Consider the following 25949-nt stretch of genomic DNA (forward strand, 5'->3'; position numbering starts at 1 on the left):
TGATTTAATCCCCCACCCACTCCCCTCTCTCGTCCGTATACACATACACCCTTTTGGTACATATTTTTCTTCCGGTACGTCTATATGTATACCTTTTATTCCACAGCTGCACGAAATTAGCTCTTCTAGATTTATTCTTACAAAAGTATACATATGTGTGCACTACAGACAGCGAGATATACGCATACAAAAAGGTACACGCAACTAGCGAATCAAATAACGTCGTCGGGGCGATGGTCGGTGCCGAGCGGGTGGATAAAGTGGACCTCGCTGAGCACGTTGACGAGGAAAAAGACCGCGTAAATGGTGTAGAGTAGGTAACCGTAGGAGCGCCTGGCCGCGAAGCCGGTGACGTTGAGGTACATGATCGAGCCGAGCAGGGAGCAGAAGAGGAAGGCCAGGCAACCGGGTGCCATGTCGCTGGTGCGGATGCGGATCTTGTAGTCGGGCGATTGGGCGGCAGCTATGCCGTAGGTTAGCCCGAGGCCCACGAGGGTATTGAACATCGGACCCCCGAAACAAGCGGAGTAGCCCATCCGGGGGAAGCCACGACGGGCTATCGTTACGTTGGACACAAGGTCTGTGGGAAAATACACGTACGGGTTTCGGTCAGTTGGGAATTTTTTTCAATCGGTTCGGCTGAACGTGAAAAATATACGATTTCGGTTGTATCGGTTTACGTGGGGCGCGGTAATTCCACGTTCAGATTCGGTTGAATGAAAATTGGGAAGCGAAAAAATTCGGTCGGAAACGCGTACGAGCTTTTGTTCTACTGACCTCAATTTTTGTGTTTTCTGATTTTCCAGTATTACTACCCGAGTATTACTTTCACGAGTAAACAGAGATTTTCAACAATTAACTGGAATTTCCAACGCGTCAAATCACAGCCCTATACTCTCACGTGTAATTTATCCGTCAGCCTATATACATACACACTGTTAGACCCATTAAAAAATTTTACGATACACTGTATTATAATGTACGTCTCGATCGATAATTCGAACATAATTTATTTCCACCAATGTCGTGCAGTTATATATACTTGGCTGCGATTACGCGATTTAATCAACTATTCACACAACCCCCTCCCCCTGCCCTCAACCGCTCCATCGCGTTGCCATAAAGTTAAGCTCGTTGTTTGCAAAATATACGAAGTTATATAAGGGCAGTATAGATCGTACACCATCTATTACGGGATCCTCGAGTTCGCAAAATTATCGTACCTTATATTATGTATATATTTCCGCGCCATTGATTTGTAATTACGCCGCTTCATGGAACTAAAATATGTACTTATATGCGCCGGTTAAACGTTTACTCTGTAAAAAAAAAAAAAAAAAAAAAAAAAGCAAACCAAGTTCACCCACATACATGTGCCAGTAGTAATAGCTTCCTCGCTGTCTTGGCTCTATACATGTATACGCGTATGTACCTAGGCAAAACCGCGACGTGAATTCCCTGACCAGTCTCCATCGCGGATAACCGCGGCTCGCGCGTAATTAGCCCTACGTACATATACGTATACGCATGTGTACATTGTGCTTGATAAGCTGACGAAAGGGCATAGTACATGTATACATATATATATATTTACCACCGACGCTGTTGCCCCAGGCGAGCAGGGTGATGCCGAGCATGGCGTCGGTGATGCCACTGGCGAAGCCCAAGCACTCGAGTACCGCCATCACCTCCTGGGCGCTCGCGTAAACGACCAACATCGCCCCGAGGAATCCAAAGAACGCCAGCGCCTACATTCGTCCGTTTAGGCGCGTGTAAATACACAGTTTGCTCGAGTATATAATTATATACGCGTGCGTCCGTGAATATATTATATAAGTATAAACAATTGTTTCGCCATGAACAAGTAGCCTCTCTTTTCGTATATATTTTTACGTGGATTGCAACTTACGTTGTGGTACTTTGGGATATTGCCGACCGAGGTGAAGAGAAAAATCAGGACGGCGATCGTCAGAGTGCAGCCGAAAGCGATGGCCGGCACGGGCACGGGTCCGAGCTTCACGGTCCAGACTGTTGCAAACAAAAAACGTGGAACCACGGAACGATAAAGGAAACAAAAAAAAAAAAAAAAAAAAACAAAAAAAAAGACAAACGCTCGAGCAGCAGTCCCGCGACGAGTGGCGCGAGGCAAATCTGCATGCAGTTGAGCAGCTTGGACCAGCCCCGTTTCTCCGCGGTCTCGTTGACCACCGGCACGAACAGCTGGAGCACGAGCATGAGCGGCGAGCGCAGCACCAGCAGCACCTTCACCGCCCAACCGGACCGCCTCCACTCGTCCCCGCTCACCGGACCGATGTCGTAGAAAAACTCCCCCAAGAGGCCCCTCGGCCTACTCGAGCTACTCTTCGCGTCAACCCCCTCGGGGACCCCGTCCAGCTGCCGGCTCCTCCCCAACTCCCTCGTAATCGCGACGTCTACCAAAGCATATACTATCATCATATATACATACAAAACTCGGTCAAAGTTACTTTTTATCTGCTGTTGTTGTTTGGGGAGACTTGCCGAGCTTGGCTTGGAGGTCGAAGGCGCGCGGTCTGATCGGTAGCCGGGGCATGGCTCCCCAGTCGGTTCCGCGGTTCTCGACGAAGGCCCGCAGAGCGTCCGGGTCTTGGAGGGCAGGCATGCGCTCTGTTCGATCGAAAGGCAATTTTAGGAATTTGACTGTACAGCCAACCAAAAAGTCAGGTGGGTGTACGACGTACTGTTGCGCCGATCCCGGCGGGTCTCGGATTTCTGCATCAGCACGACCACGAGGATGAACAGGACGTAGACGAGCACGCAGCCTTGAAGCAAAGTTTTTTAGTACACGAGGGTTAGAGGAGAGGGAGAAAATGAGATGGGGGAGGAGCTCACTGCAGGCCTCCCATAGGTGGACTACGTCGTCGGAGACGACAAAGCAGATCCAAGCGGTCGCGAGGACGTAGAAGGTGGCGTCGCGCATGAGGTACCTGGGCTGGACGCGGAAGGGGGCAAACACGGCCACGGAGCCGGCTATGACGGCGGTGACGAACACCCCGGCGCCGATCAACTCGGTGAATATCATGAGCCGCTCGTCGGCGCTCGAGACGATCGAGGTGAATATGTCCGGGGAGCCGTTGCCGAACGCGAGTATCGTCACCCCGGCTATGTTGTCCGACAACCGGAGCACCGACGCTATCACCGACAACGACGGGCAGAAGCTGCGGTTGGAGGACCCAAATGGTGGTGTCTTTTATTTCACTTTTTTTTTTTTTTTTTTTTTTTTTTGGGTTTACGTGTGGGAGCGTACAAGTTGTCGGAAGTGATGGCTAGGATGAGAAAGAGGTAGAGGAGCCAGAGGAAGAGGAGGGCGAGTCCGAGGCCAAAGAGGTTGGGGTTTGCCGTGCCAAAGGTGCAGAAGAGGAGCTTGGGGTACGGCACGAAGGAGCCCACTTGGCAGTCCTCCGTCTCGAGGACCCAGTCGCATCGCTGGTTCTCCGGCACTTGCCAGACGTACGAGCAATCGTCCTTCCAGGGGTTGATTAGTTTCCTTTTTTTTTTTTTTTACCTATACGCGTAGCGGGGCTTACCTCGCGGACCTGGACGCCCCGCAATAATGGCTCTATGGACCCGGGCCACCTCATATTTGTCCTCTGGAAAAGTTGGCATTCGCGTCAGATAATCAAATCTAAGAATATCATAACCTCGTGGCGATGTTTCCTTTTTCATTGATGAACTTTATTAATTCCGCCGGCGATGCTGTTCTTGGCTTTGTAGCTCCGAGGGTATCGAAACAATTTCAAGGTATACACGGAGGTGTGTGAGTGCACTGAAACTTGTTGAATCGGGTGAAAATAAACACTTTTATCACGTTAAGATGCTACGGTGCTCGTCATGTACAGGTATTTCATAAGCGAATACCTTCACTTGTAGGAGAGAGGGAGCCGATAACTTTGCATTATGTACTAAAAGCAAATAAAACAAAAAAAAGTGGTTTACTCCTGCAAAAGGGGGGGAAAAGGGAACTTTCCTTTCAAAACGAGATGAGGGAAGAGGGGCGAAACAAAAACACAGCGTCTAAATTTCCTTATCTCCGGGCGGAGAAACAAAGAAAACTCGTGAAAAAGCACTTTGACGCATCCGGCGTGGAGTAAAGTGTCATTGTTTCGAAAAGTAGGATCTCTTAAAGCCGGTGGCACACCTCTCTCGAGTGCATTATTCTGCAATGCAAATGCCTGCAGCCTTTTACTCTCTTTTTTTTTTTTTTTTTTTTTTTTTTTTTCGCAGCTACAGCATCCCAACAACATCAGCGTCAACTTTTTCCTCTGCAAGTTTTTATACGCACCGCCCGGTGCAGGAATAAATATAAGGCCCGTCATGAATATGCGAGCACGACCGCGCCACTGCAATGAGACAAGCTCATTAGCCATGAAAGTGTAATACACCGAAGCATATATATTTACGCTGTTTGTTGGCACTGTCGAGAATCGAGGCGACGACGAGGAGGGTGTTGGCTCGGGGCGGTCCGTCGAGGGTGCACCTCATGTGTGTCATCATTCTTCAAGAGAGCCCCACACAAGCTCCGGAGCCACTTGACTTTTAAGGGCTGCTATACTCGTACTATACGGCTCCCTCGTTACGTACTATGCGTGTTCACACGAGGTTGTTTTTGTATATTTAATAATGTTTTTTTTTCTTCTTCCCAAACAAAATATATACGGGGGGTTTTTTTCAGCGATGAGGAATGCGATTCGAGAGTTTTATTTGCTGGCCTCGATAATAAAATTTAATTTGTACATTCCTATGGTGAACTCTGCGCGGGCGGATGGGGAATTTCAGCTTGGAATTCTCGGGGAGGCAGAAAGCAAATGGATATTTGTTGTTGTATTTGCGCTGTTGAAAAAAGATCGAATTTCAGCTGGCATCGATGTTCGTTCGACAGTTGAAGGAAAAACGCAATCAGTTTGTGGAATAACTTTTGCTTCGTCGTTTTCACGGTAAAAAGTAATTTTGAGAAATTAAAAAGAAAAGAAAAAAAAAACAGAAAAATTGGTCACAGAAGGTAATGAGGTACAACGTTTTTATGTTTAACTTTATGTATTCACATACATGCGACGATCAAACATTGTATAAACAAAATTTACAAAATAAAGTATAAGTCTTTACAGCTAAAAGCTACTAGTTTTTGTTAAAGTCATCACATAGCTTCATACTTTTCCGACAATCATCACCATAATCCGCTCCTTTTTCCATCTTGAAAAATTCCCTCGATCTTACATTATTCCAATCATTTTCTTCATTCTTGCGATTTCGTTCGCGTTTTTCTCTTCCTATCTCTCTTTTTATTATCCGTATAATCCGTATGTATAATATATATATATATATATATATATACTTTTTATGTATAAATATTATGCCAAATATTAAATAATGTATGTATATATGTATAACTTTGCTAAAATTTGTTTAATCGCCACCTAATTGTGAGAAGTGAGGAGACGGGAACTCAAACTTACATCGCGTTCTTCTCTTTCGCATTTCAATCATACGCACCTCGACTATATCGTACAACACGTTCAATTACTTTTTTTTCCCTACTTTAAATTTAATCACGTTGATAGAAAAATTATCACCTCTGCCGTATTTCGAATCGAGAAAATTTTTTATTTCCGCGTCAAAACAATCCCATTTACAAAATCCACCGAAAAAACTTTCCAAGACTCCTCAAGCATTTAAAAATTCATTTCGATGTCTCTTGTATTTGTCGCTAAATTTTTTTTTTTTTTCATTTTGTTTTTTCAACAAACATTCTAAAACTGCGTATCTGAAACGCTTTTTTTGATAATAACTCTTATAACTTTATTTTTTTTAATATTATTTTTGTAATAGGAACGAAACGAGACGTCTTGTCGACAATTTTTTTTTCTTGTTCCCAATTCCAGGAAAAAATCACTTCCCGATCACTACTTTTTTTTTTTTTTTTTTAGTTTGACTTTACGAAGCACAAGACTTTCACACTCTTATGGCTCTATATCAATTTACTACGGCTATTTGTTTTTTGTTCCAATGTTCTCTCGCTCTTACTTCGCTTTCGCACAAACAACCTCCAAATACGCATTAAAAACACTCGTTTAATGTTTACCGTTTAGTACGATTAATGGATGGTATGATGCGTTCATGTATTTATTTGTTTGTTTATTTATTTGTTTAGGAATAAAGACAATATAAATCTATGTACAACATCGTAGCCTCTCGGCTCATTCTCAAATTTGTAATATAATTTTACGTAATTTTAAATAATATATATATATATATATACCTTTTTTTACTCTATATTTTCCCGTATTATTCTAGTGTCGTTTATTAAACGTTAGTGTAGGATTTTCGTGTAGACTTTGTGTTTTGATCTCCGTGCCATTGTCAGGCTCAGATGACGCGTTTTCATAATTTTCAATTTCTTGAAATTTGTTATTTTTTTGTTAAATTTTGATGGTGTGAAAACGCATCTGTTGTGTTCCCATTCATAGAAATGCTTATTGAAAAAAGTGTGACGACAGAACCGAATCCAACAATTTATCGCTCGTTGATTTGTTTAAAAAATCTTTGCTCAAAAACTGGTTGTTTATTTGTTTCGGATCACTTTTATTATCTTACCATCATTTTTACGTGTACTATATATATATGTATATATTCTATAAAATTGCTGTCATGGAAATACGGTACTCTTGCAAAATATATCTCGTGTCGCACCGCTCTCGTGGCACTGTGTGCTATTATTATTGTTTTAAAATTAATTACCGAGAATTACAAACGTGGTTCTGTACGTCTACAACGCGAGGGAAAAGTATACTTGGATATATTCGATTTTTAATCTATTTTTTTACTTTAAAATCTTTGCTAAGGTACACGTACACGTACGAAAAAATTGTTAGTTGTTTTTCTTACGCAGAAAAAGTTTACAAATTTTTTTTGTTACTCAGCCCACCTATACATATTGTTAGAGCATCACTCCTCTTTCTCTCAATTATGTAAGACTTTAAAAAATTTAGCGAAAACAACCGCTCATGTTTGTTTGTTTTTTTTTTTTTTTTAATTGAAAAGTCAATAGCCATTTAAATATCGACGTTTTTATTTGGTATTTGAAAAACATATTTAAAATTTAAAATTGTTTCAAAGTCGACCTGCATCGCCGCTGATATGTGAACAGTTTTCGACTCCACGCCAAAAATTCATGAATGTATGCAAATAATTGAATAAACTATTTTTTTTACGCTCTTGTCATTGTTAATAAAATTAAAATCAAGGTACTTTTAAAAACTTAAATTTATATTTAACTCTTTAATGATCTACAGCTAGTTTTTTTTAAAATCATAATCCCAAAAAAAAAAATTATCGATCGATCTACACAGAAAAAAGTAAAATTACACTCGCTATGATATTGTACGGAAAGTTCACTGGGTTTTTATTTTGATTCGCCTTTTACAATCTACAATATTAATAATTATTTATAATAATCGATGATAATAATTAATGATAATCGTAATAATAACATCACTCGCGTCCTAAAATCTACGACTTATTTACAGATTTCTGTTGTAGGTATAATTACATTTATACTCATTCAAGATAATATAATACTAAGACATCTTCAGAAGAAAAATCTGTTCATCGTTAACGTAATCATTATTTTCATTTTACACGTAAAATGGCGCCAAACGGATTTCGACGCACAATTCTTTACAACAATCCACAAATAGTCTTTCGGAAGAAATAATTATTTCTACGCTCATCTTCGTGATCTACGTACACACATATATAATATAAGCTTTGTTTATTTTGATACTAGTTTTCGTCGATTTATTGTCTATTGTACGTTGTAAAGCAAAGTAAAATGCATAAACTTTTCACCTCAAGCGCAATGTCAAATATATTTTGACGGAAAGAAAGCATCAGCATCACCGGTAGACTTTCTATTTTTGTAGGTCGTCATTACTTTTTGGTGATAAAAGCTGCACAAGCGTAATACAATTTGTTTTTATAGTATCAACATTTACATAAGACGCTAGGACAACTATTTATTATTTTTATTTGTTTCTTTATAAAAATTTTCGATTCTCAGTCGCGACTTTATCCAGCCGATTCAATAAAATTTCTGTTTTTTACCACTATTTTCTATACAATAAATCTTTACACGCTTTTTAAAAATTTTTTTCCCCAAATTCGCATACACGAGAAGTTGCTCAGCACCAAAAGATTGTTTTTTTAATTTTTATTGCAACGAGCGACTGAAATTACTACAACATCAAATTTTTTACATGAAAATTTCTAGGTTTATTTAGTTTTTATTTTTTTATTTTTTTTTATCGATGCCCAAAATGCAATTATGTTACTAATTTACACGTATTTTGATAAAATATCAGTTTGATTGTATTTTATTTAATTTATACATATATTTATACATCATTCAAAAAGAAAACGTTTACCCATTACTATATTTTGATTAAAATTTTTGATAGCTTACAGTCTTTGCTTTTCTTGTTTTTTTTGCAATTTTATCAATTATTCTGTAATCGAAAATAAAATGGATGGATGCACAGAGAGAAAATTATAGATAAATGATGTACACATTTTCATATTTATATACACCAATGCATCATAACTATTATATATCGTAAAATAAAATTGTTGTCTTTGAAACCAATTGAACCAATTTATAGGTCTTGATTAAGTTGTTTTAATCTTCAAGTGAATACTATACAAGGTAAATAAATTATTAAAATAAATAAAAAATGTTTTATATTGAAGCGTGTTTTTTTTTTTATTTTATTAAAATTAATTTGTTGTTTAAATAGCATAAGAAAGAACAAATAGTAAAGTGAAATCGAGATTCCTTTAGAATATAAACTACAAAAATATTCAATTTATAAAATATCCTTATTGATTTATTCCAAAATTTCAGTAGAACAAATCAACTGTACATATTTTCCTACATTTGTTTATATTTAGGTATTGAAAAAATCATCTTTGTAAAAAACAATGCCGACATAAAAGATACATACAAATCATGTTCTAACGAAAAATCTTAAAATAGTAAAAATAACATAGCCATTAAGTTATAGACTAAAATGTCTACCAACCATACAAACAAATAATTAAAAAATTAAAATGAAAAAAAAAAACTAAATTAGTTTTTATAAAAGCCTGTATACATTTACGTAAGATACGTAAACATGTAATACCAGAAGAAATTATCGTGTACAAAGGAGCTTTATGGCACTATTTATCTAATAATTTTTTCTCAGCGCGAAAAGACAAACAAAAAGTCTATGTACAAGCAAGCGTTTGAGAAATCGTCGTCACCGTTCGTCTTTTTCTCTCCTTATTAACTTTTTTTTTTTTATGCTTTTCTGTACAATGGTATTTATTATCGATCCACGGCCTTCCTTTACTTTTTTTTTTTTTTTTTATGAAACGGCCCTTACTTTTTCGATCTACAAATTTGTTTGCTTAAAAACTAAAAAGAACAAAAGTGACTATCTTTTGTTATCTCACTTTTTTTGTTCTCCATCAAGCGAATGCTTTTAGGCCCAATTATATACACACACACTATATATCAATTTTAGTCTACTTTCAGTAGAAATAGAAATTGACGTACCACCGGGTCAAGGAACTGCGTTTAGTCGGAGCAAACGGAGTAGTTTTTTGAATGTAAAGCTAATAAATAAATATAATTTGTTTGGATTTAAATTAGGTACAATTTTAGTATCCACGGAAGAGATCGCAGCTTCACAATGAAAGTATACTCTGAACAACAATGGCAATTGAAAATTCAAACGAAAAAAAAAAAAATTCACAGGCTCGATATCTTTACCTTTGACGAGTGAAAAAATTTCAATTCCACCAAACCGATAACTCATCCGTCAATGCATCGGAAAAATTTCTAATAAAAAAAATGTAATTTTTCCAATATTGAGAAAATATATACATGTACGTAATAGTAATGATAATAATAATAATAATAATAATAAATAAATAAATGCTCCGATAAAAAACGCTTGTAACAAGTAATAAAACAAACAAACACAAAACATGTAACAACAATAACGAGGACGACGACGGTGACAAGAGAACATCAGGATGAATCGCGGAGCGTCCTAGCTGGCGTTTTGTCGAGTGGCGGGCGCAAGAGCCACCAGGGCCACCTGGGGCACCTTCCTGCCAGGCGTCTTTCTGAGCCCGATCATCCGCTGCGCGGTCTGCAGCTGATGCTGGGGATTCGTAGCGCCAGCCGGCAAGGGCGCTATCAGCCTCTCCCTCGGCCTCGTTTTGACTACCACCTCCGGCTGCTGCCTCGGCTGCAGATGCTTCGGTTGGTGCTGCTGTACCGGCTGTTGCTGAGAACGCTGCTTCGGCTTAGAGTCGAGCTCGGCCATCGCCTCCTGGATGGCGTTCTCCAGCTGCGTATTCAATTTACGACTTCTAAAAGGGAAAGTTAAAGCGATCTGTCAGACGGGCTGGCTCTTTTTTTTTTTTTTTTTTTTTTTACCCCTCTACGAGCTCATTTTATTTCATTTTTTTCTTTTTCTCTCTCTCTCTATTCGGTGCAATGGAGTTGACTGTGCGATTGTGCCAAAGTGAGTTCGGGATGTGGACTTTAGCAAGGTTATTTACATGGGTTCGTTATTTGGTGGTGAGAAATAACATGAGAATGGAAATAAATGACAAAACGTAAATAAATTGAAAAAAACAAAATAAAATAAATTAAAATGATAACGTAACTTAAAAGTAAATAAATTAAATTAAAATGTAACAAAAGATGATCAGACATCGTTCGATACAAAATTGATCCAAGTTGGTTGATTGAAAAATTATCAAACAGTGTCTCATCGCCCTGAATCACTGAATAAGCGGGTTAAAATATCGTACGAATTAGTCAAGCTTTTCATAGTACAGCAAAAAATTGAGTGCTGTGAGCATCTTTGTATACCTAGTCGTAAAAATGATTTTTCTAAAAAAAAATATAGGTTTAATCTACGTATTAGTAAAAATAAACAATAGTAGCTGATTTTAATAATTAAAAGTTATAAACATTTTAAAAATGGTTCATGATGTAAAAATAAAGTATTAAAAATATTTACAGGAAAAATCAAGTCAAATATAGAAGTGTGATTATACGTATTTTCTCGAGCCTGTGAATCTAAAGTATTCACTTTCTGCCGTCAGAGGTACAAAAGTCGTGTATACACCACGGAAGTGGGTAAAAAAAGCCTCAGACCAGATGATGCCCGTATTATTTGAAACGTTCTTTTACTTTTTACTCTTTAAATATGTGCATAATTTCTAAATAAAAGATCTTGGTGCATTTAAATGTAAAACACACACAGCATTTCACTACGAGAACTAAAATTGTCTTACCCACCAGGAAGAAACACTTTATAGTGAAAATATCTAATGGTTTTAAAAACATCGAAAATCATTACCAGCTATATTTTAAAAACGTATACATGTAACACACAAAAATATCTACAACTATTATCTCATGCAAACATTAAAAATAGTCTTCATTGTGTATGTCGTTAAAAATACTAAAAAAATTCAGCAGTAATTGGCTGTTGGTTTGTTAATGTTGTCCTTAAAGTTACAGCTTTGACTATTTTATAATCCTAAAATGTCAGGTACACGTTTTGTCATCGTAGATTTTTGTAATAGATTACATTATTAACACATTATTAACCTATTTTAACCCTTTTTTTTCTACGATTGTTACATAAAAAATTATATTAAAATAATAATAATGATAACAAAAATAAACAAAATTAACGTGTGATAAACAAAATAAAATATTAACAAAAGTAGTGCTTTACAATATAATTGATGGGGCCGATCTACAAACTTAATATACAACAGGTTACTTAATGCTACTGTTATTGTAAAGTGGATAATTTTGATTTTTAATGTAACATTTTCCTATGGCGTCGTTGCATTTAAAAATCACAAAATCCACACTTTGATGATACAACACTATAATTATTAATTATACCAATAACTATAGCATCAATGCAGTTAATACAGCAGGGGCATCATAATTTACAAATTTGGTGCGCTTAACGTTTTTACCAGGTGTACGTTTATATACAATGATGGGTTCGAAGGATTTTTGGACGGATGATTATTATTTTTGATGCGTATGTGATGCATGTAGGGAAGAAGACAAAATTTTCGCGAGTTAGAAAAATTGTTGTATTCTTTCCTAAATAATTGACGGATGCGTAATAAAATAGCAGCATCGTTATTTAAGGCGTGCGAATGAATGTGAGGGCGGTGGTGGTGGTGGGTGGATGTGATGTATGTTAGAATGAAATAATTAGCCATAGCTTTCTTTTTAAAATGTTGTTTTCCTGAGACTCACTTCCTGAACTTCTTTCGTGCGCGATGGTGCGCCTCGAGGCCTTCTGACAGGGACTTAAGGCTCTTGACTGCAACCTGGCTGAGGCCTGCCTCACGCTGGGGACCGTACCACCTGATCCAGACGGATGGTCCGCCGCTGTTGCCGTTGGTACTGCTAGTGGTTGTGGTGGTGGTGGTGGTTGCGGGGGCGGCAGTGGTGGTGGCGGCGAGGACAGTGGCTGGCTGCTGGTGGCGTTGCTGAGGCATCGGGCCGAGCGCCTCGATTTTGCCGGGCCAGGCGGCGTTACCTCGGGCGGCGCCCCACACGACTTCACCCACCGCGAACACCCGCGCCTTTTTCGCGCCGGCCGGATCATCCTTAGGCTCTGTACGCACAGTTTTGGGTTTCCTCGTTTTTTTCAACCTTTTCTTTTCTTTCGTTTTATTTTATTTATTTTTTTATTTTTTTTATTCATTTATCTAGCCATACTTAACGTCATCACACATGAGAAGTACGAGCTTGAAAATTCGTCTCGACTATAAACTAAAAAAAAAAAAAAAAATATAGCATTCTAAGCTAAAAAGAGCAAACAATTGACTAGCAAAAATGTAAAAGCCAAGTACTCTGTGAGCGATCATTTTTCGGACGACTAGCTAAGTTGGTACTTCTATGCGTGGGTGGCTGTATTAATGAAAAATAATTTTTATATAGCGGGTGGAAGTAATTTGGTAAGTGCTGACATACTAATATTATAATGAATCATTCGTGATTGACTGGTTGTGAATTGTGCGGAACGCTTTTCAGATCTTTTGGTCTACGTATTTTTTTCTTTTTTTTCTTTTGAAAAAATCGACTACTCTTCATTTTATGTACTAATTCTTTGTAAATTGTGATAGAGTAATATTAATTTAAAAAAAAAAGTTTTCAATTGGTCGATTTTCCAAAGTATCTGCTTAATCTGGAGCTTAGCTTATAAAATTGGCGCAGTAAATTTCCAACATGTGTAAGCTTATATGCGTAAGGGTTGGGTGATTTGATTGCAATAAGCCACACTGTGATTGAGTGATGCAAATAAGCTTTCGAAAACGAGGACACAAAAACATTCTTAGCACATTGTCCGCTAAGCTTTTCGCGTACTCGTTTTATCCAAGTGATTTTCTTAATAATTAAATTCAATATGATGTATCATTAGCGTGATTCTAATAATTCCTGGCACAACATGTTGGTGAAAACGACACATACATAATTACGTGACCTAAAAAAAAGCGTACCAGTTTCCCATCCAAAAGCTACCACACAATAATGTAATATAGTGATCATCACCGTTCCTTTAGCATATATTACATACACTTAACACCACGCAATGCACACGAGGTAAATTGAATGCTTGTGGGGATGATTTACATAATTCGATGATATTTACAATGTGCAATCTATTTTTTAATAAAAAACGAAAAAAAAAAAAACCAATGACATTAAAAACAATTATGTTGTAGCATTACTATTGTTACTACAACTCGCCAAAATTCACGTATGAAAATAATCATTGCCAATTTAAATGCCTCGATTAAATTATGAATTCATCCTCCAGAATGAGTATAATATAATGTAGTTGTTGGCTTGATGTATTTTCGTTCGTGCATTTTTTTTTTTTTTTTTTTTTTTTATTAATTTACCACAATATGATTAATATGATGATCGATTCAACGTTAATACTTTCAATCTATAGGTGATTACAAAAAAGGGAGCGTGTGTAGGTGATAATTAATTAATGACAACATTAGACGATTCGTACAAAGTTGGGTGAGTTAAGTAAGATGTGCTGAATCGTGAATACATACGGTGACGGAGCTTTTTTTGTTATTATTATATTGTTATTAACAAACCTGACAGCCAATTAGTTTCGTTTTTTTTTTTTTTTTTTTTGCAAATGCAATGCTTCTTTCTCTTTTAAAGATTATTTGAAATGACAAAAGCTAATGTACCTACCTTCGGAGTAAATAAAAAGCGTGCGTTATTATGTTCTTATGCACGCGTTTCATGTTATTAATCTGCATTTTTTTTCTTTCTTTTTTTCGTTACGTTGGCATATAGCTTTGGTGCATTTGTTACATATAAAATGCAAACAACATATTAATCTTATAATTAATAAAACGAAAAAATCAGGTTTGTTAGTATTTTCTTTTTTTTTCCTTATCTTTTTTTTTTAATATTAGTGTTCATGCACGTGATTGGCTACGGTTCATGGTAAAGCTCACACAGTTAGTATAATAAATGAAGAGAAGAGACAAAATGGTTAAAGTGAGTGAAAAGTGTGTGAGAGGTTTTGAAGACTGAGACAAAATTAATGTAATATTAAATGCACAAGCGAGACGAGACAGCATACTGAAATTTCATCGAAGCTTTTCTATAAGCACAAGTGCAACTTATGGTAGCAAGAGCGACCATTTCCCCCAAAATCGACGAGTACATTTTTCAAAGGGTAAAAATAAAAATAATAATAATAATAATAGTAGTAAATAAAAAATGAAAAAAAAAGTCAATTCAAAAGAAAAACTGACATGAAAACAATATGATTCAATCAACATACATAATATATGTACGAAACAATATTGAAAAACGTAAAATTTGTAACAACATAGTTAATATTATTAGTGAATGTTGAAATGTACCGTCAGCTGATTTTGTCGGGGAAAACGGATTCGGTGACGAATGGAACGCTTATCTGGTAATGTACGGTACGATACTGACCATCCTGGTCTTCATGCAGAGTGGAATGCATTGCGTGGATGGAGTCCAGCTTTCGCTTGATTCCCCTGCCCTCGCACCGCACTGTGCTCACGGCACCATCGGCCTGCTTCGCAAAGATCTGTCAAATCACGAACTCGGTCAAACTCCAGCACGCACAAGCCACTAAGAATTTTTATTAAGCTCAGTTCACCACACCACACACACACACCCGCCCACTCTTTCCTTCTCTCTCTCTCTCTGTTTATCATTTTTTTTTTTTTTTTTTTTTTCATCTTTCTTGTTTCATGCTTGTTTGGTTGTTAAAATCAATTTTGTAATTCAAGTTGCATTTTTACGCCGAAATATGGGTATATGTATATTCCAAACACTACTCGTACGAAGAGACTCGCGGCCAAGACTCGAGAGGTAAGTATTTTCTAATTATTATGAATTTTGACAAGCTCTCACGAGTCGTAGGACATGCATTTCAAGGATAGACTTTACGATACGTAGTAAGTATATGTATGATAGAATAATAGATTGAAAAATAAATATATAAATATCAATTAAAGCATGCTCGGTAGCAATATCACAGGATTACCCAATAGAGACTGATAAAAGATTGTACATGAGTAATTAGTGAATTTTGAAAGAGTCAAAAAAATTCGAGATTTTATCTGATCGATTGATTTTATTTGTATTTTCTTTCATTACCTCTCATAATTATAACTGACGAATTCGAGACACGTTTTCGAATTTTTTTCCTTTCTTTTCTTTTATTTTTTTTTTTTTTTGTTCTTCAATTTGTCATCGTTACATATACAAATAACATTATTGCCAATTTTTTTTTTTTTTTTTTTTTTTTTTTCCATCTTCATGTCAATAATGTACGTATTTACGTTAAAATTGTGTATTTATATAATTTAAACAGTAATAATACTAATATGGTTATCGCAAGTATACCTTTCGAAAGATATCATCATAGTACGATAATAGTAGTGCATTGTAAATACAAGCTAATTACAAAATTAATCACATTAAAAATAGAGACTTCGGTGAGTTACTACCCTACATCATTATTATATTTTTATCTATAAATATTTATATGTATATCAAGAATCATGTATCAAAATTTACTTTCAGTTCATAGCTAAAAATGCTATCACGATTATTTCTATACAATCAAGTATCATCAAGCAAATGTACAATTATAGAGGACAACTCTTAGGAGTAGTCCCATTTATCTTTATAATACTTTTCTTACTGACTAAAATTAATTAATGGAAAAAATAATAATAATAATAATAATAATAATAATAACAGTTGAAAATAGCTAAGCGTTCTAGTGATCACTGGAATATCTACTCAACTCTCTGAAGTCTCTCTATATCTGAATTGTTTCCAAACTTCGACGAGTCAAGAGAGCACCGATACCCTGGTACGAAAATTCAATTGCAAACAGCGTGCGTTAAAAAATATTTTGTGGTTTGTATTTTTTGGACTGCGATTGGTCTCATGCTCACTCAAATAAAATAAATTATGATTTTTTTTTTGTGAAGAGACTGCCATGTCACTATGTTGAAATGCGTCTTTTTTTTATTGATCGTCCATGACTTTTCATAACAAAAGTACAATAATCGAACGAAAAAGAAGAAAAATCACCGACAAGGCAGCCAATCGGCAATAAATCACTGTAAAAAAAATAATTTATTTTACACCAAGTAGAATTTCCCAAAAATGCCCAGTATGACACAACAAACCATCTCAAACCATCTAACAATCAATAAATATCAAAGTCAACCAATCGCGTCAACCTTCAACAAGCAAATTAAAATACACTCAACTAAATGAATAAAAAATCTCAGAGCAACAAACGAACATTGCTTATCAACACTAGAATCTTTATAAAAGATTTTTCACCGGTTATAAATCGCTTACTCAATACTTTGTCACGTATACTTTCGTATACCCGTGTGAGATTAAATGATAAAATTAACGTTACTTAAAATTAAAATTTAAAAAAAAAATCAAACTTAAATCTGCATGTAGATAAAAAATTAAGTATCGACTATACGAGCACTGGGAAAGCGTAAAATTAAAGGAACCGTGCTTGTTTGTTGCACTGAGTAGTCAATGATATGAAAGTTCGAGGAAACGCGTCCTTAAGAAAACTTTCGGCCCAGGTCTCATAGTTCCTCGTCCTCCTCCTCCGTGGACTCGGCGCTCTCCTCCTCGAGCTCAACGTCAGCGACATCCTCAACGATTCCCGTGAGGTCGCTGCCGTTATAAACAAAAGGACTGAAAAAAGTCTGCTGCTGCAGCTGCAGCTTCTCCGAAGCCTGATAATTAACGACGGTAGCAGTAGCAAGTTGCTGACTTGGCTGTTGTTCATTGCCATCGTCGTCACCAGCACCGAAGTTATACAAGTGGGGATAAAGGCCCGCGGGCGCTATACCAACACTGTAAAACTTCTCGTGCTGTATGAGGGCCGCGGCCGTGGCAACTTGCTCCTGCGTCGTCTGTTCGTAAATGTTAGACACGCAATCGTTGTTGTCGTCGCTAATGTTATCGACAAGCATGAGTTGTTGATGCTGCTCGTGAACATGATAGGATGCTGATGATGAGTCGTTTGTCGTCATCACCGCCGTAGACTGTTGCTGCTCGAGCACAGCTGGCAGCTCCGATTCCCTAACAACGGCTATTACGTCTTTGTTAATGAGACAATCATTGTCGACGCCCGACAGCTCCTCACTAACGCATTCCGCAATAACGATCGTGTCTGAATTAATTGAATGAGTGGGTGATGAGGTGATGATGGTTGTGTCGCTCATGGGCTCGATAATTGTGTTATCGAGGTGTGTCGTATCGGCCAACTCGTGATGCATATCATGTTCTTGTTGTTGGGTGTCTGTAAGGGTAAGCTGACTGGCGCTGGCACCAGTGGCGGCCTGTTCTACGAAGCTACCAACCTGGATGCCGCTTGAGACGGTCGACGACTCGACAAAGGTCGGCTTTGCTTGCTGCTGCTGTTGTTGCTGCTGCTGCTGCTGCTGCTGCTGCTGCTGCTGCTGCTGCTGCTGTTGTTGTTGTGGCTGCTGTGGCTGCTGAGGCTGTTGTGCCTGAGTGGCCGTTTGTTGTTGCTGAGCTTGTGGACCAGAGACTGGCTGGATGGCAGGTATCTCTTTGACGCTACCAGGGTTGCTCATCGACTGGACGTTGCCTCGCCATTCCTCGGAGTTTTGCTGCGCGTCGCCACCCGAATCTGGCTCGCTACTCGATACACAGTGGACCATCGGCTACAGAAAAATAACAATCATTAAATATTTCTGGCACTTTACCGATGCATAAAAAGCTTGTGATGTAAAATTTACCGTAGACGACTGTTGCCTCGTGTTGGCTGGTGGTGGAGGTGACGCTGCTCCGTGCGTCGTTGTATCCACGGCTGGACTGTTGGACCTCTGACTGTTACCAGGACTGTGGGTCGTCGTATCGGGTGGTGAACCCAGCCTCATCAGCGCAGACTGAGCAGCCGCGTTCGCCTGATTCGTCTGCGTCGACACTGTGTGCCTCGCCATCAGAGCAGCAGCTGCTGCTGCCGCATCCACTGCGCCGGTCTGTGATTGCGTTTTCTCGACTATCGTCGTGCAGGTGTCGTTGGTAATCACGAATTGCGTCTGTGGAAGCTGCTGAGCCTGTTGGTTCTGCTGAGTTTGCTGCTGCGATTGTGGCCTCTGTTCTGGTTGTTGTTGTTGTTGTTGCGTCGGTTGCTGTAGCTCAACAGTTTGATCAGTTGGTTGTTGGTTCACATTGCCTTTTGGCGAGGCTGGACTTTTTCCCTGCTGCTTTGCATAAATCAAATGTTAAATAACACATACATTTAGAAAAGATAAAGCAACAAAGATATTTCATTACCGTCACCATGTCAGCGCTGACTATTTGGTACTGAGCATTATTGACGTTCACTGTTGGTTGCTCGATGCTGGGAGTGTTATTGGCATTTGACGCTTGGAATCCCGGCAGCTGGTTATTCGAAACCTGCATCGTCGTTTGCTGCTGCACTATCGTCGTATTTTGCTGAACGTACGTCGTGTTCTGTTGATTCTGTGACGACGATACCGAGGCAATATTTTGCGCTGTTGCACACGGCACCATTAGCGTCTGACCGTTCATTTGAATGAACTCTTGTTGACCTTGGATGTTAGGTTGACGCACCTTGAATTATAACAACCATATTTTAGTAGACTGTACATTTATAACATTTGGATGAAGAAATTTTTAATAAATTTATAAAAAAATTATTTCGAAAGGTATTAAAAATTGTTTATTAATTTATACCTGTGCTGCATTAAAAGTCACTTGTTGGTTCGGAGTGACGTTAGCGACAATTGGATTCAGCTGGTTGCCGAAAGACGTTGTGCCGTTGACGAGGAACTGACCGCTATTCGGTGATATGAATTGAGTACCAGGGCTGGCTTGAGTCTGAATTATTTTGCTACCCGTAGCCTGAGGCGCTCGTATCACCATGCCAGCTGGGCCGGCTGCTAAAATACTCTGACCATGTCCAAAAATACCACTGTGGTTCTGTACAGGTGTCAAGACGTTCTGGCCATTGACATTTTGCAGCTGCAATTGCATGCCACCGATGTTGCCTGAAACAATGTCACAATTAATATTTTTCCACAGATGCACACTTTATGGCTAATATTTGTATAATCTATGCTAAGATCAACAAAATACCTGTGTCTTGGAGAAGAGTAGCCGTGCCATCCGCAGACATGACCATGCTTCCCAATCCAGGCACAATGAACTGCTGAATGGTCGGGAAGTTTTGAACCATACCCGTTGTGCCATTCAGCAGATTAACCGGCTGCAACAGATTGATCTGCTGGGCAGGCTGTGCATTCGTAATTATCTGTTGCGTATTGAAATTCTGATGCGGCTGTCCATTCATAACCAATTGAGCAGGTCCACCGTTCTTGCCCGGCACGATCGTTAGCGCCTGCAGCATTGGTCCCCCTAAACTTTGCGTCTGGAAGTTCTGATGCGCGAAATTCGACTGGTGCGACTGCATCAACATGCCCGTGTTTTGCTGCGAGGCTGCAGCCGCGATGTGCAGCATCGACGCTACGGTCTGTGTGTTGCTCTTGCGCTTCTTGTAGACCTTCTTTTTTGCTATTGTTGGCTCTGGTGGCAGGCCAGTGTGTTGTCGATGGTTGACGAAATTTTGACTGGCAACAGCCGCGGCGACGTTCCTCGCGACGTCTTGCTGCTGGTGCTGATGATTCGTGGCATCGATGATGGGGTGAGCATTTTGCAGAACGTTTCCAGCGGTCACTGTCAAATGCGGTATCTGCACGTTCTGTCCGATACTATCCATCGTCATCATGCCCGATGGCTGAATTATCACTGGCGCCTGAATTGTGTTCACCAAAACGGTAGGTTGGCCTATCACTTGCTGAGCCACCCCAACGGCTGGTATGACCTGGCTGACGGCCCCGGTGACGTTCGTCACCATTGGTGAGACCGACAGCGGTGGCATCGAGTTGATCTTTGGTGGCGGAGGTGCCATCACACCACCAGTACTCGCCATTATCAGCTGTCCGTTGTTGGAGACAAGAATGTGCCCAGGTGGCAAAGTTTGACCAGGTGCAGCTTGTTTTATTATGCCACTTGACGTGAGAACATTGTGAACCTGTTTAAAAAAAGAAAAAAAAAACATTAGATTTCAACTTGATTCTATTGAGACTTTTGAAAAATAGAAAAAATACAAACTTGAACGTTAGCTTGCTGCTGAGGCTGCTGTTGGTGGTGCTGTTGCTGATGGTGATGTTGACCGTTTGTATTGGTCACTTGCGGCACCTGTATACTACTCACGACACTCTGTACCATTTCAAGCGGTGACCTGGAAACGTTCACATTAGCCATTGGCTGTTGTTGTTGCTGTTGTTGTTGTTGTTGTTGTTGTTGTTGTTGTTGTTGTTGTTGCTGCTGCTGTTGTATAATGTAGGCATTGTGTTGCTGCTGAATCGACGCAGACGCAGCAACTGGCATCGTCGCCGTAGAGACAGCCGAAGCTACAACAGGGACAGATGAGGAAGGAACTGTGTTGACAATCGCCGTTTGCTGCTGTTGTTGTTGTTGCTGCTTGGCCAAGATGTTTGGTAACAGATTGACACTATTGGCCATGCCGGATGGAGCATTTATCGAGACCGTAGCTGTATTAGCTCGTCCAGCCAGCACCGACGTGATTGTGTTGCAACTGACTGTGTGGCCACTGGCCATTGTCGTTATGATTGACGACGCGTTATACGTGTTGCTTCTCGAGCCGTTGCTCATCGCGTGTTGTTGGGATTGATAGACCTCCAACTTCTTTTGATTCTCAATGCAGCCGGGGTCGCACGATGGATTCGTTGGGGCGACTGACGGTGTCGTCGACCTCTGCTCGTTGAGATTCGCATGCTGAGCAACCATGTGCGGCGTCGCCGGCTGCGAGTATGCGTGCGGCGTCGATGGCTGCGAGGACATGAGACTCTGTGGCGTTGGTGGCTGCGACGTGGACGACGTTGGCGCGTCCGAGTTGGCTGGACTGTTGGTGCCTATGGGCGAGCCATGCGAGGTACTTACGGTGCCACCCTGGATTGGCCGCGAGTCCAACTGAGCCTGCTGCTGGCAAGAATTTTGCTGCTGCATGCATTTTTCACCGAAAGTGGAAGATATCGGGTCTTCCGACATATCCGGCAAAGTGTACTGATGTGTGTGCATCTGCAGGACACAAGAAATAAGTTGCATTAATACACATTTTACTTTTCATCATTAAATTAAAAGTAGTAAGGAGCCAGAGGCCAAGTATTTACGTCGGTTCTTTGTTTGTAGGAATCCTGAGTCGAGGTCGAGGAAGATAAGGACTGCGTGTCCGCGCTGGTCACGCATCTCTGGCACGACATGGGGCTGCCGCTCTCCGAGTCCGTGGCGCTACCAGCCGAGTTTGGCGTCATCGAGCTGTGCACGAACACCGGCGAGTTCGGATTATTCTTGCCGGCGTTGTTGTTGTTGCTGTACAAGGACGAGGGACTAGCGAGCGAGGAAGGCTTTGGTTGCGGAAGATACGTGGCGTTTTGCTGCTGCAGACCGTTGTTGCTATTGTTGCCGATGAGCAGAGGCTGTTGCGTACTCGTGACGCCCGTCTGCCTCTGTATCGTGCTGTTCAACAGAGCGGTCTGCTGTGCGAGGTAACCACTTGGATCCTCCAGGAACGATGGACCTTAAGTGCGAGAGAACAATCAGTAAAAGGTACTGATACTGATTTTTTACCCAAAAAAAGTAATGAGTATGTATCTTACCCGACTGCGAATTCAATTTATCGGAGAACTCATCTCCGGACATGTTTTGGTCGAGACAGTTGTTAATGTTATTGGCGAGCTGCTGCTGCTGCCTCTGCTTTTTGTACGAGTTTTTGACGATCTTGGCCTTTTTCCTCGCGACCTCCTCCGTCCAAATGTTATCCTGGGGAATCTGTTGCAGCTGCTGCACGTTATTGAACGCATTGCAATTCAGGTTTTGCATTTGATTTATATTTATCCTATTATTTTGCTGTTGCAACTGTTGCTGCTGCTGCTGCTGCTGTTGTTGTTGTTGCCAAGGTGATGCTCTCGCGTTGAAGTTTACGTTTTGATTTTGTTGCAGCTGATTATTCGTTTGGAACTGTTGCAGGTTGTTCGTCTTTGCTGGACTGAACGTACCCATTTGACACGAAAGCTGATTCTGTTGAAACTGATTGTTTGGCTGTAACCTCTGAATCGCTTGATTTTGTAAGAACAGTTGTTGTTGTTGCTGCTGCTGTTGTTGCTGCTGCTGCTGCTGCTGCTTAAGAGCCAATTCCTCGGCAGTCCTTTGTTGCTGCTGCCTCACTTGCAAGTCGTTTAAGCCATTCATAAGGGTCAGACCATTTTGTTGCATCGTATCGAGCGGCTGATTCAACATTTGAGTTTGATACTGCGCCTGTCCGCAAGACTGAACAAGCTGCTGCTGCTGCTGTTGTTGCTGCTGCTGCTGCTGTTGATGCTGCTGTTGTAACTGCATTTGGAACTGATCCGTCTGCTGTTGCAACAACTGCTGATTGACCTACGAAACGATAAACACCACATTATAAAACGCACATATAAATAATTTCATAGAAATAAATATATATTATTTCAACACCCATGTACCTGCTGCTGTTGTAACTGCTGCTGTTGCTGCAACTGCTGAAGCTGCGGGTGAATCTGTTGCTGTTGGTTTTGCATGGGCAGCTGACTGAGAAAGTCTTGCTGTTGGCCGAAACCAGCGAGCAACTGTTGCTGCTGGTCCATATCGCCCAGAAGACCCTGCTGCTGCATACTTTGCTGCTTTGGCATGTTTTGCAACTGGAATTGCTGTGTATTAATCTGCTGCTGTTGTTGCTGCTGCTGTTGTTGCATCAATTGCTGCAACGGCTGCTGGTTCAGCTGGTTCAACTGGTAATTGGGCTGCTGCTGTTGGACCTGCTGTATCTGATTGGCGAGCATGCGATTCTGCGGCTGTTGTTGTTGCTGCTGTTGCTGCTGCTGCAGCTGCTGCTGCTGGTCCTGCTGTTGTTGCAACAACTGCATCTGCTGCAATTGCTGCATCTGTTGGAACAGCAGCTGCTCCTGCGTCTGCTCGTCCTGCAATTGCTGGTTCAAGAGTTGTTGCATCTGTTGAACCTGCTGTTGCTGCTGAGACTGTTGCTGTTGCGGCTGGTGCTGCTGCTGCTGCTGTTGAGGCTGCGAATTCACGAGGTGGCCGAAATTCGTTTGCTGGTTCATGATCAGCTGGTTGCCCATGATCATGCCACCCGCGGCCATACTCTGCGCGTTGTTCAGCCTCTGGACTTGCTGGTTCTGCGCCAGCTGGGGACTGAGGGCCGCCTGCTGGTGCGGGAGCAGCTGTTGCTGCTGCGTCTGGTGCGGGAGCGTCAGGCTCCCGGGCAGATTCGACACGGTAACAGGCCACACCTGCAAATTTACACATCAACCGTACTCTTGCTACACTCGCCAAACACGTGGCACTTGAGTTTGACATAAATCCCCCAGAAATAGATACATTGATTCTCATTCGCCAGACCCACCGCTTTCTTTGTCATTCATTCTCATGTAATTAATTCGACACGGCGAGTTATTAAAAAAACACAATAAGATTGTTGTCAACGTGGCGCGATGTAAGGAACGAGCGTTGATTAAAATTTCAACGAGCGAATCAAGTACTTGTACCATGTGATTAATTCAAAGTAACGCCAGATAGAGGGGCAAATATTTGAAATCCGATGGAGTTGACCCGAACAGAAGAAAGCCATTCGGGCATCGTGGCGCGCATCATTAAAACGATTCACGCTCCTCCGGCGCCCGGGAGAAAAACGAATAACATCAATGAAACTTCCACTAGTCGAATTCAAACCACCCTCTCTCTCTCTCTCTCTCGTAATTAAGACTTCTGGGCCAAGTTTTGCCATTCCTCCAACCGGCTGCCGGGCTTTTAATTTCTTTGTCTTTTTTTTTTTTTATACATGGGAAAGGTGGGAAGGGAGAACAAGGAGAGCCCACCCAGCGAATATTATTTGACGGGGGTGGTCCACGCGAATCGAAAGCTCTGCAATAGGGTAACGGAATCGTGACATCTACCGATTTCGTGGTCTCGTCACACTGCCAATCAACGTACCGGTCGCATGAAATGTTTATACGCGAGGGCGGCTGTACTCTCCCGAGATCAATCGTCGGAGGGTGCAACCGTCCCTTTCGCCCCGTCAATAATACAGTAGACCCGGAAAAGAAGGAAAGCACTCGCGAATCTCGGGGTCCAGTCACGGGGGTGGGGCTTTTTGAAAAACGGGCGACGATTTGGCCCCTTTTGGCATTAAACCGGGGGTGGGGGAGACTCCCTCAAAGCGAGGAGAGCTCTGGCGCTTGACGCGGCAGTTTGAACCCACCCCCTCCTGGCTGAATAATTTACCTGCGAGCCATTAGAGAGCGACCCGGTGGACATCGTGGCCACGGGGTTGGCGGTGGGGCCGGCGACCGTCGCGTCACCTGCTACGACGTCCGGGGCTACGGAGCTGTCGTTCGCGTCGGTGGGGCTGCTGTTGGTGGTGCTGTTGGCGGCCACTGCAGCGGCGATCGCTCGGTCACGCTGCGCCAGGAGCTGCGACACCGAGACGCTCGAGTACGGGTTGCTCGAGTTGCTGCTGCCTAGCTTTCGCCGCTTCCTTTTCAGGACGTCTGGAAAAAAACAAAACAACAACAACAATATAATCAAATTTTGTTGTCCAATCGCGTGCAAAATAATTTTTTATCCCTCACTTGGTACAATAGATCATATTTGTAGTACAATGAGCTGCAATTATTTGCAAAACCATAATATTTCTCTCTCTAAAGATTGAAAAATCGGGACAAGGTCCAATGCTCATTCATAGCAAAAGATTATTTATTACCTACAAATGTACATCAACCAATCTATAGATTACGGTACTCAACATTGAGGTGCAACGAAGGGGAATCAATTACTTGGGGGGAATCCTCAAAGTGGCATGTTTATTTTATACAAAATTACATAGATATAAATTTTGCATTGAGATTACACTAGAAAAAAATGTCACATATTTTGCTACCAAAAACAATGGCCCAGACGGCCCATATCTACATGATTCAATTATTGAGGAGTCTTCTTGATAGCCACGTAATGCTCGAGTCATCAAAGTTACGAATCGATCGGACACTCCCACACACACACACACTACACGACAAAGATCGGGGTGTCCCGCGTTCCCAAACAAATTGTCGCGCACGATGTGATACATTTACAAGGT

At 40.7% G+C, this 25949-nt stretch overlaps 2 protein-coding genes across 6 annotated transcripts in view; both read right to left on the minus strand.

The window, feature by feature from the left end:
* Window positions 1–212: 212 nt before the first annotated feature.
* On the minus strand, window positions 213–3620 carry LOC106644467 (mitochondrial sodium/calcium exchanger protein). Its single transcript, XM_089596352.1, has 9 exons — window positions 3567–3620; window positions 3287–3504; window positions 2872–3209; window positions 2721–2801; window positions 2521–2646; window positions 2112–2432; window positions 1910–2028; window positions 1571–1748; window positions 213–580 (listed from the first exon to the last, which is right to left on the minus strand). Exons 1-9 carry the CDS (start codon window positions 3618–3620, stop codon window positions 213–215), a joined length of 1803 nt encoding a protein of 600 aa, XP_089452478.1.
* Window positions 3621–8392: 4772 nt separating this feature from the next.
* LOC106644456 (uncharacterized) overlaps window positions 8393–25949 on the minus strand; it is a 231621-nt gene continuing 214064 nt past the window's right edge. For 2 of the 5 annotated variants that reach the window (XM_089596964.1, XM_089596968.1), the window contains 13 exons: window positions 25097–25362; window positions 23302–24105; window positions 22435–23215; window positions 21949–22355; window positions 20867–21856; window positions 19832–20786; window positions 19430–19743; window positions 19007–19306; window positions 18466–18933; window positions 18064–18390; window positions 15116–15233; window positions 12386–12749; window positions 8393–10455 (listed from right to left, as the gene is read on the minus strand). In XM_089596964.1, coding sequence (XP_089453090.1) covers window positions 10131–10455; window positions 12386–12749; window positions 15116–15233; window positions 18064–18390; window positions 18466–18933; window positions 19007–19306; window positions 19430–19743; window positions 19832–20786; window positions 20867–21856; window positions 21949–22355; window positions 22435–23215; window positions 23302–24105; window positions 25097–25362 — 6419 coding nt within the window. In that variant the 3' untranslated portion in view covers window positions 8393–10130. The remainder of the gene's footprint in view (window positions 10456–12385; window positions 12750–15115; window positions 15234–18063; window positions 18391–18465; window positions 18934–19006; window positions 19307–19429; window positions 19744–19831; window positions 20787–20866; window positions 21857–21948; window positions 22356–22434; window positions 23216–23301; window positions 24106–25096; window positions 25363–25949) is intronic. The other 3 variants (XM_089596965.1, XM_089596966.1, XM_089596967.1) reach the window with 3 other exon arrangements.

The sequence above is a fragment of the Copidosoma floridanum genome, unplaced genomic scaffold (assembly GCF_036245765.1).
Source record: "Copidosoma floridanum isolate Cflo_tuat_1 unplaced genomic scaffold, Cflo_Japanese_pri ptg000030l, whole genome shotgun sequence".
NCBI lineage: Eukaryota > Metazoa > Arthropoda > Insecta > Hymenoptera > Encyrtidae > Copidosoma > Copidosoma floridanum.

What these genes read in the sequence shown, in the direction of transcription:
- LOC106644467 (XM_089596352.1), bottom strand. Translation starts at nt 3,620, where the DNA reads ATGAGGTGGCCCGGGTCCATAGAGCCATTATTGCGGGGCGTCCAGGTC. An exon ending in CCGCCGGGATCGGCGCAACA is followed by an intron (nt 2,647 to 2,720) that starts GTACGTCGTACA and finishes TCGATCGAACAG; the next exon opens with AGCGCATGCCTGCCCTCCAA. An exon ending in CGACCTCCAAGCCAAGCTCG is followed by an intron (nt 2,433 to 2,520) that starts GCAAGTCTCCCC and finishes ATGCTTTGGTAG; the next exon opens with ACGTCGCGATTACGAGGGAG.